The 16,006-nt window shown below is 34.9% G+C and overlaps 1 protein-coding gene across 1 annotated transcript; it reads left to right on the forward strand.

Annotated features, from left to right (window-relative positions):
- Positions 1-3,436: 3,436 nt before the first annotated feature.
- On the forward strand, positions 3,437-4,066 carry LOC149196083 (methyltransferase FGSG_00040-like). The gene has a single exon (XM_089408154.1). The coding sequence runs from the start codon at positions 3,437-3,439 to the stop codon at positions 4,064-4,066; it is 630 nt and encodes a 209-aa protein (XP_089264280.1).
- The last annotated feature ends 11,940 nt before the right edge of the window (positions 4,067-16,006 follow it).

A 16,006-nucleotide genomic window follows, 5' to 3' on the forward strand; every position in this document is an offset into this window, starting at 1 on the left:
AATGTATTTTCCACCTGATGATAAAAATTGGTGTGTCCGGTTTGAGAGTTTCTGCGTGTATTTATCAATTAGACAACTCTAGTTCGAAATTATGTAGTCGCATGGCTTAATGTTATATCCCAGATAGTGTATCTCGTTTTGTAGTGGTGCTATTATGATGCCAAAGTTTCATGCAATGTGTTCAATGTCCACCATGTTTCCTACATAATAATATAGCGTGGATTTCTCGCCATTGGATTGTACACCAAAGGCGGCCCCAAATCTGGAAAATATGTAAAACAGGGCTTCCCATTGAGCTCTCGAAATGATTCCAAAGGTTAAGATATCATCGACAAAAAACAAATGAGTAATGTTAACAATACTCATTATCTGGGTTCCTTGAAAGATACTACATGACTAAGCTCCTTTTATTTTAAGACTGATTCCATCCATAACAAGAAGAAAGATTAAGGGAGAGAGGGAATATCCCTATTTGAGACCGCGACCAGCTTTGAAGAAATGTGTTGGGAAACCATTGGTGATCACCGGGAAGCATGCCAAAGAGATGCAAGCCATAATCCATTCGACATTATGATTTATGAGTCCCACCTTATACAGAATAAGCCTAATGTAAGACCAATCCAAACTATCAAATGCTCTGTGTAAATCAATTTTCATGACCATTGCTTCCTTTTTTCTCGAATGGATTGTATGAATGGCTTCCTGCGCCACGGCTATCGCATCATGTATCTGGCGGTTGTTAAGAAACCCAAACTATTCTCTGGAGATATGGTTGGACAATACCCCTTTTATGTGCTTGGCAATCACCATTAAGATAATTTTGTAAAAGATATTGCACAAAGAGATTGGCTTGAAATCCCAGAATGTTTTAGGAGAAGAGTTCTTTGGGATTAAAGCGAGAAATGTGGAATTTATTGCACCAGAAATCCGCCCGCGCAATTTGGCCTCCTCAACAATATTCAGGAGGCATTTTCCAAACAGATCAAAGAAGTGTATGTACAATTCCACAGTCCATCCATCTAGGTTGGGGATTTTGTCTTTTGCAAAAGAGCTTTGTGTTTGTTCAATTTCCTGCAAAGTGACAAGCTTATATAATTCCTCATTCGCTTCGTCATCAAACATAGTGGAATATTGGTTAATTTCTCAAACCCGGTCTTCAAAATCAATCTCTCCCCTGGCTTGATAAAAGTGTTCAAAAAACCTGACAACTTCTCTTTGGATGTCCCTAGTTGTATTAAATCTTTTATCATCAGATGATTCTATTAGCCAAATTGTGTTGCAGATTTTCTAGTGGGAGGCGTATTTATGGAAGAACTTGGTATTCATGTCACCATCGCGAAGCCACGCTGCTCTACTTTTTAGATGCCAAGTGACATCCTGAATGTGCAATATCTCTTTTTTCCATTCTTCCAATCCTCTCAGCTTATCCAGGTCCTATTGTGTTGGGTTGATACGTTCCAAGGACGATCCAAAATCTAATATCAACTTTGAACTGTTTTTCAACTTGGCAATCATTTGTTTCTTCTTGTGCCTCTCCCAAATTCTAGTGCTCGATTTGATGATGTTTAGCTTGTATACCATAGTATGCATCTTGGAGCCTTCGTAGTGTTCAAACAAATCAAACCAGATCGTGTGTATGAGCTCAATGAAATCGGAGTCCTCCAACCAAGTTTTATTGAATTTGAAAGGGATCCCTTTCCGGATGTTCTCCATCTGCCAATTCAATAATATAGGAGTGTGATAAAAAATTTATGTTCTGTGGATAGAGGACTAGAGATGTCCCAACCATTCGAACAACTCCTTGTGAACCAGGGAGCATTCAAGTCATTTTCTAATGTAACTACCCCCCGCTCGCCTATTGGTCCATGTTGGGACAAGAGGACAAGGACAAATATCTACCAAATGATAGTCCACAAATAGTTTATGTAACCTTTCCACCAATGGATCAATCCTACTATGCAAACCCCATGATTCATGTGCAATTAATGTGGAATTGAGGTACCTGGCTAGAATAAGGCCATTAATCTTCAAAATGTTTGATCTATCGATTTTCTCCCAAAATAGAGTTCTATCTCGACGAGGAGCATACATGTTTAATATGTGGATGCGCCCAGAAAAAACCTTGAAAAAAAAATTCTCTATCAAATTATTAATTATAATAATAATATTTTCAAAATCTATATTGCTTTCCATTTTAATTAAGGTAAAAAAAGATGAAAATTGTTTTTTTCCCATGATTGAATAAATTATAAAATCACCTTAGAAATCACAATGTTCACAAGGGTTGATAGTAACCGATACTTATTAAGAAGCAAGAAATATTTACTTATGTTTAAGGTTATATATAAAATTTCATTACAATTATAATGTAAAATATAAGGTAAGAAAACCATAAATTACAGAAAGCCCAAAGTTCTAAAGGAAGCCCCATTGTTTGTTTAGCATTATATATAAAATTTCATAATGTAAAATATAATGTAAGAAAATGATAAATTACAGAAAGCCAAAAGTTCTAAAGGAAGCCCCATTGTTTTGTGTTAGGTTTTCATTAATTTTTAGATTTAGGAAGCCCTGTGAAACGAATGTAAACTTACCTACATGTCTAAAAGTGCATTTCTAGATTTTTGTGAAATTTATTCTCATCAATTTTTGTCTTCAAATTTTATCTTCAAATTTTATGTAGTGAAGTTTAAAATAAAAATTCATTTAATTATATATATATACACTTACTTTTCCGTGGCAACTTTTAAAAGAAGATTTATTTAATTTTAAAATACTCTTTAAAAAAAATTTAACTATTTAAATTATTCTAAAATTACAAAAGAAAAATTATAACTAATTTAATTATTTTAAAGTTGTAAATATTATAAATATATATCTTTTCTTCCTCAACAAATATAAATAAATATATTTTTATAAAAAGTTTATTATTAAAAAAATCATAAATTTTAAAAAAATTGTTACAACTTTATAATTATTTGTTTTTTTATAAAAAGTATATACATATATATATATACCAAAAAACCTCAAAAATGGTTATCAAATACGGTTGGGTACGCCAATTACTAATAACGTTACGTCACAACCGTTTATTCCGTTCTCAAAATAGCTTTTGTCACAATGAAGAATGGGATTTCAAATTTGCTTTTGTCACAATGAAGGGTGGGAGGTACTGCTTTTGAAAAAGAGAAAATGGAAGAATTTTTCGACTGAAAGTAGGACGGAAGAAACTAGGTTTCTTGTGAAAGAAGGGATCAGCACATCACTCGTGTGAAGGGTTTCGCTTTAGATAAATGTGATACCACGCCTCTCGTATTTAAATATAACTTTAGCACATAAGAGATCTGCAACACATTAATAAGGAGAACGTGTGTTTGAAGTCGTAGTTAACAGCAGGAGAATTTAGTAAGGGAGAGTGGAATAAGAAACTAGCAGGATGGAGGACCTGTTTTGCTTAATGATGAGCTTAGAGTTATTCAAGAAGCAAGCCCTCGTCCGTGACGCCACGGAGAGATTCGAAAAGCGAGTCCTCCTTCAAATCCACGATGACTTCGCCCGTCAGAGAAGGGAGACTGCAGCAGAATGCGATTTTGAGATATGGTCGTCTTTCTCGGACCCTAGTGGCAGTGGTGGCGCGGCTTGCTCGGTTCCGTTGGAAAGGCTGAACCCCATTTCCTTCAATGAGTTGAAGGTCGGGAAAGTTCACCTCAGCCGGGTTGTTTATGGGACGTTGTGCGCGGATGCCAACAGGATATGCGGCATTATTACTTTGTTTGAGAACGATAACGGCCTCGCCGTCAGGCTGGAAATATACAACGCTGCTACCTCTTGGGAGGACATCAAGAGGCTTTACCCCAGAGGTGCCAAGGTGGTCGTCAAGGAGCCCTATTTCAAGTTCGCTAGTGACGGTGGCCTTCTCATCCGCGTCGACAACCCTGCCAACGTTTTCAAGTTTGCAATTGATGAAGGGAAGCGGACACAGCTTCTTGTGGATGTGGAGGACCTGAGAAAAAAGGGCAACAGATGCTTCAAAGAACAAAAGTGGGACGCAGCAACCGAGAATTAAACGAAATGCATCGACGCCGCTCTGCTTCAGCTCGAGAAGTCCTCTAATGACAATAATAGTATCAATACCTGCCTCCTCCACGCATATTCCAACCGGGCGGAGACAAGGCTTCAGGTGAAGGAATTTGAACTAGCGCTGGAGGATTCCGACAAGGCGCTTCTGATCGATTCCAGCAATCTCAAAGTGGTCTACAGGAAAGGGAGCGCTCTGATTGGTCTCAGGCAGTATGCAGCGGGATGCAAATGCTTGGTGAAATTTTCCAAGGCCAGCCTCGTGCAGAAGGAAATTCAAGACGCCTTTCACCAGGCCAAAACTCTCTACGCCCAGAGCCTAAATGGCAAGTATGACATCTCGAACTACCTACTCGGACGCGCATCTTCTCCTCTGACAGTGGCCGATTTCGCGGGTTCTCTGGAGATCAGGATGACCGAAGACAGCGGCGGCCGAGGACTCTACACCACCTAAGAAATAAGGACCGGACAACTATTGCCGGTAAGCAACGCTATCGCAATTGCTTAGGAGAGTGCCTCTCCCGCCATGTTTCATGTGGACAACAGGCGTAAAGTCAATACTGCGTCTCAAGAAGATCTCGTGGCCGCGGTAGTCTGTGCTACCAGGAAATCACAGAGATTGCTCCACCAACTTTATAGTTTATTCGATTCCTCTACGCTCAACAGCCTTCATGTTCCTGCCATAGATTTGTTTAAGACGTACAGCCAACGAGTAGAAAATGAAATTTTGCAGGTGGACGTTAACCGTATTCGAGATATTGTAAGACTGAACTCATTCAGTAAAGGCGTAGGGACGTTTGTTTCAAAATCGAAAACAAAAGAAGCGGGATGGGTTCTGCGAGAACGAGAAAGTAGGGGACTCTGGCTGCTGCCTGTTGAAATTGTAATTTCAACTGCCGTGCAGCGCCAACGACCATAAACAGTTTTTGGAAACCGTCAGTCTTCCATCGCACCGCTTTTCACCGAGCGGTGGTTTTCCTCAAATGGCAGCGATAACACTCAGTAGCAGACACGTGGACAATGGTTTTGTCAGAGCAGTTTGGACAGTGGTTTTGTCATAGCAGTTTTCCCCGGAGCATAAAGATGGGCAGAAAAGTCCGCGCGATATTGCCAACAGCCGTCCGATTAACTTGAGGCAAATCTACGGTTAAGAGAGCAGCTGCACATGTTTTTGTTTGATCTCCGTATGATTGACAAAACCGTATGCAAGGCTGACTGAATCAATTTACCACCATGCTGAAGTAATTAAAGAAATTAATTGAAATGTACTGGGGTCAGTAAATGTAGGTGAAGTTTTATTACACGGGAAGTATGGCAAGTAAAATTGCATTGTCCTGTTATGTTTTATGTTGTTCGTAGTGTAATGAAATTGAAGCATGCAGCAGCGCGCATATGAAAAAAATTACACCGCAGTGAAATGTAATTTTCTCTTTGTAATGCACAGCAGTGCAAAGAAGCTTTTGGTTGTTCGTTGAACATGTAATGTGTTAATCCCTCTGCAACATAGCACAGCAGTGCACGAAGGTAATTTTTTGTTCGGCATATGAAATGAAAAATATGCACAGCAGCGCGTATGTGTGAAGTTAACAGAAAGAGGTTTTTACACACACAACAGTGTAATATGCAGAGGATGAATGTAATGTTTTTTTGTTGAATGTGTAATGAAACGCACAACAGTGCGAAGTAAAAAAAAGGGAGAACAGAGCAGCGTGAATGTACGCTGTTCGTTGAATATGTAATATGGAATACGTGGTAGAGTGAAGGGAATGTTTTTTTTATGTGGTTGCATATGTAATGTAAGGGTATACGCAGAAGCGTGAAAGCACGAAAGAAGTCTTTTTGTATGCATTGTAATATGAAGAAATTTTACACACAACAGTGTAAAATTTCAAAACAGAGACAGAGTAATTTTTTTTGTGTGGAACTGAAGCGTTCCTTGGAGGATCCCTCTGAGAGAGGAAGACCCATTTTGTAACAACAGTTGTTTTTTTTATGAATACAAGTTTCTCTTTGTGCATGTGGAAAAACTCTGTTTCTTTGTGTAAAAAACAACGTCCCTGTATTAAGATCCTGTGTTAAAAACAGAGCATCATTTTCTGTTCAAGTTATTTTTGTTTTGGAATTAAACAGAAAATTCCCAACATGGTATTAGAGCTTGTCCAGGCTCTTTGAAGGTGTCAAAGAAGCTGAAGGAAGGGTTTCTTGTTGCAGCAGCTTCTCCAGCAGAGTGAAGACTCAGTGAAAAAAAATTCAAGGTATTTCTCAAGCTAGTTTTTGTGTTACTGTTGAAGACAGTCAGTTATTTTCAAATACACAGTAAAGTATTTTGACGCACAATTAAGAGTGCAAGAATGGCGAGGTCAAGGAAGAAAGTCTCCAATCCTCCTAAGGATGTGTCTCCCTCTACTACTAAAATAGAAGTCAACCAATTTGATGAGGCTCCAAGGCTCAATGGGAACTTTAATATATGGGAAGCAAGAATGAGGACTTTCTTGCAGTCTCAAGGGATTGAAATTTGGGAATCAGTGATTGATGATAGCAGGATGGATAGAGAATCCAAGGAGTACAATGCAAAAGCAACAAAGACAATCTTGAATGGGCTACCTGATTCTGTAAAGAAGAATCTAGGAAAACATTCATCAGCGAAGGATATATGGGACAAACTTCATGACCTTCACTCAAAAGGAGCACTGACCATGAACATCAATCAAGAAGGAGATTCTGAACCCATCATAGAAGCTGAAAATGAGAATGATGACATCAAGGCTGAAGCAGAACTAGAAGATGAAAAGAATGAAAAGGACTTTGTAGAAGAACTCCTCGCTCAACTTATGACTGCCATGGAAGAGATTAACAATTTGAAAAAGGAAAATGAGGCACTTAAGAAGATAGCTCTAGTTGGTAACCAAGATCAAATAAGGAAGAAAGTTGACTTAATCAAGCTTCAAGTACAAGAAAGGGATGAAGAGCTTGCCAAACTTAAGAAAGAATTTCATCAAAGCAAAAGGAAGCATCATGAAGAAGTCATATCCATGACAAATCAATTGAATAAAGCAAAGAAGCAGGAAAATACCTTGTCAAGTCAACTTGAACAAAGGCACAAGAGCGTGAACAAACTTGAAGAAGAGATTGGTCAGTACAAGGTAGAGGTCTCCTCCCTTAAGTCTCAATTACAAGAAGCCAGGAAACAGGCACAAGAAGCTGAGAAGAAAATGGAGAGCAGTCAAGCAAAGAATGAAGAAATCTTCAAAATGAAGTCAGATATCATCTCCCTTAAAATAGTAGCAGCTGAAGCTACTCGTAGCAAGGAAGAAACTGAGGAACAACTTGCAAAGAAGAATAATGAGTGTGAAAGATTGGAAGAAGAGATTGTCCTCCTCAAAAAAAAGGTTGAAGGGATGAACAAAATCATGAAGAGCTCTCAAGCCTTGGATGACATGCTCAGCTATCATAGATGTCCATCTGATAAATCAGGACTCAGGGATGCAGGTGAACCCTCAAACAAGAATGAAAATGCTTTAAGCAAAAGAGATGTGAAGAAGCCAGAAAGAAATTGTGATGCTCTTAGTTCCAGCAAAGGCAAGGAGAAAAATCAAGGCTACAATAGAAGAAATTCTATTCTAAGAAGAAATCTTGCTCCAAGTAGAAAACCAGTGCCAAAAAGAAATGTAGATGATATCAAAAGAGGCAAGAGGCAATGGTTATCATCAAAGGATCTCAACGCAGAAAGGCTTCAGAAGTACATCAAGGAAACCTCCATCTCCTAGGTACCAAAGTTCATTTTTTGGTTATTGTTATTCTTGTTCAAAATTTGGTCATATGGCAAAAGACTGTAAAGCATCTCATAGAGATAGATGTTATAGTCTCCGACAACCTCCAAGAAACAATTTTACAGGAAGAAATCATGAAATCTTAGTCATGAACAATGTAGAATGCTTCAAGTGTCATAACATTGGTCATATGGCACTTGATTGTAATTTAACATGGGCTCTTACACAAGCTAGAACCATGCAAAAGAAGAAAGTTACACAAGTATGGAGAAGGAAGGAAATACAGTCTGAAAGTCCCTTGAGCTCTCGAGTCAATCTAAGCTTTTTTTGAGAAGACTCTGCCAAAAGGAGACGATGCATACAGTTAGGGGGAGCATGTAATTCTTGATCATTATCGCTGGGAGCAAATGACCCACTGATTTTCTTAGAAAGCACAAGTGCAGATAATGCCCCAATGGATATAGCCAGCTGCAAAGACAGTACTCTGATTCTCTGGAACAGTAATCAGGCACAATTTTGTGGCTCAGGATTGATTGGAGTGCTTGAGCACAGCGGTGAAAGCGATGAAAGGAAAGCTGATACGAATAGGCAGAAAAGTTTTGAGTTTTTGATGAAATGTCTGGGTATGACTGATAACCCAACAATTGAAATTAAAGGGGAGTGTTGAAATTGTAATTTCAACTGTCGTGCAGCGCCAGCGACCATAAATAGTTTTTGGAAACCGCTAGTGTTCCATTTGCACCGCTTTTCACCGATTGGTGGTTTTCCTCAAATCGCAGCGATAACACCCAACAGCAGACACGTGGATAGTGGTTTTGTCAGAGCAGTTTTCCCCGGAGCATAAAGATCGGCAGAAAAGTCCGCGCAATATTGCTAACAGCCGTCCGATTAACTTGAGGCAGATCTACGGTTAAGAGAGCAACTGCAGATGTTTTTGTTTGACCTCCATATGACTGACAAAACCGTATGCAAGGCTGACTGAATCAATTTACCGCCATGCTGAAGTAATTAAAGAAATTAATTGAAATGTACTGGGGTCAGTAAATGTAGGTGAAGTTTTATTACACGGGAAGTATGGCAAGTAAAATTGCATTGTCCTGTTATGTTTTATGTTGTTCGTAGTGTAATGAAATTGAATTGAAGCATGTAGCAGCGCGCATATGAAAAAAATTACACAGCAGTGAAATGTAATTTTCTCTTTGTAATGCACAACAATGCAGAGAAGTTTTTGGTTTTTCGTTGAACATGTAATGTGTTAATGCCTCTGCAACATAGCACAACAGTGCACGAAGGTAATTTTTTGTTGGACATATGAAATGAAAAATACGCAGAGCAGCGCGTATGTGTGAAGTTAAAAGAAAGAGGTTTTTACACACACAACAGTGTAATATGCAGAGGATGAATGTAATGTTTTTTGTTGAATGTGTAATGAAACGCACAACAATGCGAAGTGAAAAAAATGGAGAACAAAGCAGCGTGAATAAATAAGGGAGAACAGAGCAGCGTGAATGTAAGCTGTTCGTTGAATATGTAATATGGAATACGCAACAGCATGAAGGGAATGTTATGTAATATGGAATACGCAGCAGCATGAAGGGAATGTTTTTTTTATGTGGTTGCATATGTAATGTAAGGGTATACGCAGAAGCGTGAAAGCACGAAGGAAGTCTTTTTGTATGCATTGTAATATGAAGAAATTTTACACACAACAGTGTAAAATTTCAAAACAGAGACAGAGTAATTTTTTTTGTGTGGAACTGAAGCGTTTCTCGGAGAATCCCTCTGAGAGAGGAAGACCCATTTTGTAACAGCAGTTGTTTTTTTTATGAATACAAGTTTATCTTTGTGCATGTGGAAAAACTTTGTTTCTCTGTGTCAAAAATAGCTTCGTTGTGTTAAGATCCTGTGTTAAAAACAAAGCATCATTCTCTGTTCAAATTATTTTTGTATTGGAATTAAATAGAAAATTCCCAACACTGCCGTCCCTCATTAACCATTCCTGCTTTCTGAACTCGAGCTCGCTGCTAGTCAGAAACGCCATGTTTATACATGCCTCCAAGCCCATCGGGCAAGGAAAAGAGATCACTGTTCCTTTGATGCCCTCGTTCCGTTGTCGCAGCGGCAAGCCCAGTGCAAGAACTGGGGTTTCAAGTGCAAGTGTAGGAAATGTATTTTAGAGCACTCTTTCAAGAAATCCCTGAACCCTATAATTATAGTAAGTTTTGAACAATGGAATGAAAAAGCAAAGGAATTGATTGCTGAAAGGTCTCAACAACAGCAACCCGATATGAATCTTTGGGAACACGCAGAATTTGCAAGGCTTTTTCAAGAGGCAGAGGAGATCATCAGGAGTTCCCATTTGCTAAAAACAGAAGAAGAGAAGCTCTGGGTTCGTGCTTCTTTTTCGTCTGTATACCTCCTATCCACCATGTTGAACGGCTTCTTTCCTTCTGGTGAGAAACTTATGGAGGCTATTCAAAGCACTGTGCCCGGCGACCTACGAAACCTGGGCATGGCAGCAGGGCAGTTAAAATATTACCGGCGCTGGATGGCGGATGAAAACGAAGCAGTCAATGCGCGATGTGCATCAGAGAATGCAAGGGAGGCATGCATCAGGGTTTTTGGCAGACAGAGTGAAGATGTTCTCACAGCGCTGGTGCTCATGCATTCAGACTGACTCATGTTTAAATAATAATATACTTGTCATTGACTTTCCCTGCCCTGCAGAATCATTTTCTATCTGCAATGTACGACAGAACCCAATTTGGTTTGAAGTTTTCGAATTTACTTAGTTAAACTATTTAGATAGGCTAGTTAGTATTTGACAAAGTTGAACAGAGCTGTGTGGTTCGCATGAATATGAAAGCTCCATGTCATTGAAAAGCTCGGTTCAGAAATAATTCTGGTTATAACCAGAATGGTTTTGGCGTGTTCTGTTCATTGTATGGGATTGAAGTATGGTGTTATATTGATTAATGATATAAAGAGAGTTTAATTTGCATACGGTGTTGTTGGAGTCCAGACTTTGGTTATTGATGAATTTTAAATTTAAGTTTATTATATATATATTTTTTATTTATTTATTGAAATGATGGATGTATTTTGCGTTGGATTTTTTAATTTTTTTTAAACATGGTGAATTGGCCAGGGCTAATCTATGGGAGACCAAGGATCAAACCTCATAACTGCCACTATAACACCAAGAGCATAACCAACCACTTTTAAGTTGGGTATGCTAAGCTCTTATGATTTTAGCAAGAACAGACTCATGGGAAAGGGGAATCCGCCCCTCTAGCTGCCACCACAGCAGGTCATTGTACTCTATGAGAATTGAACTTCAGTCTGCCGAGCTTCGCCCATGTGACTTACCATCAACCCACATTTTACTGAAAAGTTTTTATTTTTCAGAAAGAAATATATTTTAAGGATTATTATTAGCAACCCATGGGACTTTTAATTTACAGTGAATGGGTATCTTATTAGGTCACTCCTTAAAAAAATCACTTATTCAGAAGTTTTCAGCTGAAAATCATAGTTACCAAATTCGGTGGTATTAAAAAAATTCAAAAATTTTCGCATTCGTTTTATTTCATGGTTCAATACTTATTCGAAATTTGGTACGGATTAGTCCAAAAAATCACAATAAAATTATTAATTCTTCCTGGCCTACTTACTTTTCAAACAGCGTTTAGGATCCTGAGATGGCATAGGTTAGCCATTAACGAATGGTAATGGTATTTTAATTTTTATATAAAATAATTTTAAAACAATTTTTTTTATTAAGGTGTTAATTAATTTAGTAATAGTTTATGGGTTAAACATTAATGAGTTATAATATTGAGGATTTTTAAATTAGAAGTTTAGATAAATACTAAATTGTATTATATAAGCAAAAAAAATTGGTTTCATCTTATTAACAAAAAAATAGTAATTAAAGATAGTAGATGTTATTGTTAATTATTATAAAATAGTTTGATAAATCAGTAATTGAGAATATAAAAATATATTTTGAAACAATATTTATATACAATTAATATATGGCTACATTCTAAACTTAAATCCAGTTGGTATTTAGGAATCTATATTGTTTATTATAATGTTGAATTTGCAAAAATTTCAAATTATATTGGGCATCATATAATTTATGGTATAGTTGGATATATATATGAATACATAAATTCTCATAATGTGTTATTATAATGTAAAACTATGTGCTTTGTTCTCAGATATAATTCTATTTATAACAATATTTAAAAAGTTTTTGAAATTTTCAGCATTATAATTTGTTAATTTTTTTAATATTGAAAAAAGAAAATATACTTTAAAATATTGAAAAAAATAATATAAATATTTGTAAGATATATACTCTGGAATTTTTTATATATTAAATTTTAAAACCATCAAAATTTTTCTATATCGAATAAAATTCGTATTTGAATTTAAATTTTATAACTATATTTCAAATCCTATAAAAATAACGCAATAATTTAAACCAGAGTCATTTATCTGGTTTGATATCATTTACTGATAAAAAAGATATGACAGAAAGAACGAGATACTATATATTCTGCAATACAAGCAATATAGATATAACCGAAAACTACATGTTGATGTCACTGCTTTAGTTACGCAGCTATAAAAAAATATTCCCAATAATTTAAAGTTCGAAAGCTTCCTTGGATAGCTTATCAGCCTGTGTGTTAATTTCTCTATAAAAATGGCTTAAAGGACAGCTAATCAAAACACTGCCTAATGGACAGCTAATCGAAACACTGCTTAGATTGCCGAATGATTTGTCAAAGAGCGCAAGAATGAATGATATCAATACTGATTTGATTATTAGTGAAGTTAGTTACTAGTGGAATAACCAAAGAACCAAGATTTCTGTCTTACTATTCATCCAATAAGTTTTGCTTAAAATATTACGGCACATATGCTACAAAGAGGAGGATCCCCTTGAAGGACCATAGAAATATCTCGTGAAACAGCATAGTATATATCTAGATTAATTAGCAATCTGGACTTTTTATATCCGCATTAATAAACCATCTGAACTTTTTGGGACTTTAACTTCAGATTCCTTCATCTTTCGGAAAAATAAAAAATTAATGGTTAGTGTACGGTTATAAATATCGTTGATGAGATTTTTATTTTTATTTTTCAGATTTATTATTTGTATAATGATTTCAGGTTATATTTTTATTTTTTAATAATATAAATAAAAATGTGGAAATAAAGATATTTATATTTATATTAATATTTAAGCTATAAATTTGGTCTATGTTGAAATTGGGTTGAGGAGTTTATATTTTCAATAAAATGATTGGTTGAGATTTGAAACTAAATTAATATTCTTCGTTTAATACATGATCCAAAGCACAATATGAAAAGTTAACCAATATTTTTTTTAGTTTTTTAAATCTTTTCCTCTCTTTAATAATTTATTATAAAATAATTTGTGAAAAATAAATATAATTGTAATTTATCAAAAATTTATTTATGAAATATGATGTTAGCACTCATTTGATATTTAGTGTGGCTATTGAAAAGTGACTTAGATTAATAATAAATGAATAACTTAGATTAATAATAAATCAATTTAAGTGTATTAAGTTATTCTACGCCAAATAACATATAATTGTATATTAACTTTAATATATATATATATATTATTACATACAATATTGAAAAGGTCTGTGAACCATGTCTAATATAAAAATTCAAGATATGTGGTGGCCATGGATTAAACTAAAATAGAAACCTTAAATTCAAAACAAAAAACATAGATTAAAAAGATAGCTAATAAATAGTGATCTGCGCGGTTAAAAAATAAACCAAATAAGATAATAAACCATCGAGGCCGTGGAGATGGACATTTGATTTGTCCTCGGATTGGTTAGCAAGTAGACATGCAAAGGACCTGTTAAAGCTTATAATTGAAATAGAAGTGTATATTAACATTAGTATTAATATTACTTTTATATATTTGAATTTATTATTATGATGATAATAATGATGGTTAACATCTATTGAGACCAAATTTTGGTTTATCGAACCTAAAGAAACGAATTATTTAGTTTCATTTAAGATTTTATTTCTATGCTCAAAAAGTTTGGAGAGAAGGCTCCCAAGCTCACTATAATTTTGACATCGTAAAAGACTAGGAAGGTCAGAATTGCAACAAAGATTATGAAATTGAGATCTAATGTGGTTGTACGTGGGGCACTCTAATAGGAAGTGATTTTCATCCTCGATGTTCATATTCTCACATAGATGGCAGATCCTTTCCATCCATGGTGTTTAACGAACTGCCCAATGACCCGTTTCACTATGGAGCTCATGAGAGTTCGTTCTAATCTTGACTATATTAATTTTCTTCTTTGAGCTAGTTAAAACAGAGAGATACTTTTGATCTTCGAGGGTGGGGTTGATAACCTCCTTATAATATCTTAATTTTCTTTTAGCTGCTAAATCTTTCTCACACCACAATTTTTCTTTGAACTTAGAAGTAACAATATTTTTAATGTTATTAATGTTTTGCTGTGCAACATTCTTGTCGATCTCCCAATGGTTTAACGAGGCCCTGGTGTCTTTATACCAACCTCGTTTGAGCCTTAGGTAGTTTTGGCTGGAGTTTAAAGCTAGCTTAGGAAGTCTATGGTCTCCTATGTTATTAAGTTTATGCTTGTACAACAGAAGCCTAGTCATAGCTAGGCTCTCGATAGGGGAAATACCCACTTCTATAAGGAGAATAGGATAGGGTGTATTGCTTTTAATTTTGAGGTTATACGTTATAAAGTGCTTCTGGATTTGCTCAATCTTTCTCCAAGATTCTCTAGAGATGTTGCAACCCCAAACCTCACATCCATATAAGATAACATGAGTGACTAAAGTTTCAAAGTGGAACTTCTTTCTATCCCACATTACAAGGTTTGTCGTTTTACAATTATTTTCAATACCAAAATAAGCTTTCCACCCCGCATTAATCCTTTTTTCAATGTTATAGTTCCAGTTGAGCTTGTGATGAATATTAATTCCTAGGTACTTGTACGAAGACACTTCCTCCAAGTTACTATTGTCATACATAAGTGCCCTTCTTGGATTTGATAATCATAACTTTTGTTTTGTGAGTGTTAACAGCCATACCGTAAAGCAGAAATCCTTAAAAAAACCCTTCTTGGATTTGATAATCATAACTTTTGTTTTGTGAGTGTTAACAGCCATACCGTAAAGCAGAAATCCTTAAAAAAACTAAATTGCTTATGTAATGTAAAAATTTAAAATATATAATTATAGTAAATTAAATTAAAATATAAATTTTAAATTAAAAAAATTCTAAATTAAATTTATAAATTAAATTAAAGTTAGATATATAAACCATATTTATTAATATAATTATATTAATTATATATATAAAAAATATTTACATTTAAAAAATACAAATTAAAAAAAACATATATATAATTCAAGTTTGAAATTTAACGTCGCACGGGACTCATTTATCGTATTTGACGATTTGATTTAACCGTAAAACATTGAAAATGACATTCAATTCAAATAAAAAGCCATAATTATGACGTGCGTGTATTCGGATAAAACGTCAATTATGACGTGCGTGTTTTTTGTTTTAAAACTGTGTTTTGATCTTTCCCTTTTTATAATAATGGTGTTTAGGTTTATTCTTATATATGATCTTTCCTCTTTTATAATAATGGTGTTTAGGTTAATTCTTATATATTTTCCAAAATTTCAATTTCCGAACAAAAACTCTCTAAATCGTAGGCTTGCACATTATATGTTATCAAATCTCTAATGAATATTAATAATGTGACTAACAGAAATCTAATAAAAGTTAAAATTATCTCACAATTATTATTCCATTAATCATGTTTTAATTTAATTTAATTTATTTTTTATAAAAAAAAAATATCTATACGAAAATAGTGTATTAAAAAATCTTAATTATTTCTAATAATAAAATGGCATATAACTTATAACCATACAAATTTTAAATTTTATTATTGTAAATTTATATTTTGTATTTAAATTTGACAAAATTATATTTAAAAGAAATTAATTTTTATTTATTAAAAATTGTAAAGGTAAAACTTTTATAAAGATATCTACAAAATTTAAATTAATTTTTATTATTGTAAATT

This window comes from Pinus tabuliformis, chromosome 2_2 (genome assembly GCF_031772625.1).
Source record: "Pinus tabuliformis cultivar Carrire ecotype Pingquan chromosome 2_2, CPIR1, whole genome shotgun sequence".
Taxonomy (NCBI): domain Eukaryota; kingdom Viridiplantae; phylum Streptophyta; class Pinopsida; order Pinales; family Pinaceae; genus Pinus; species Pinus tabuliformis.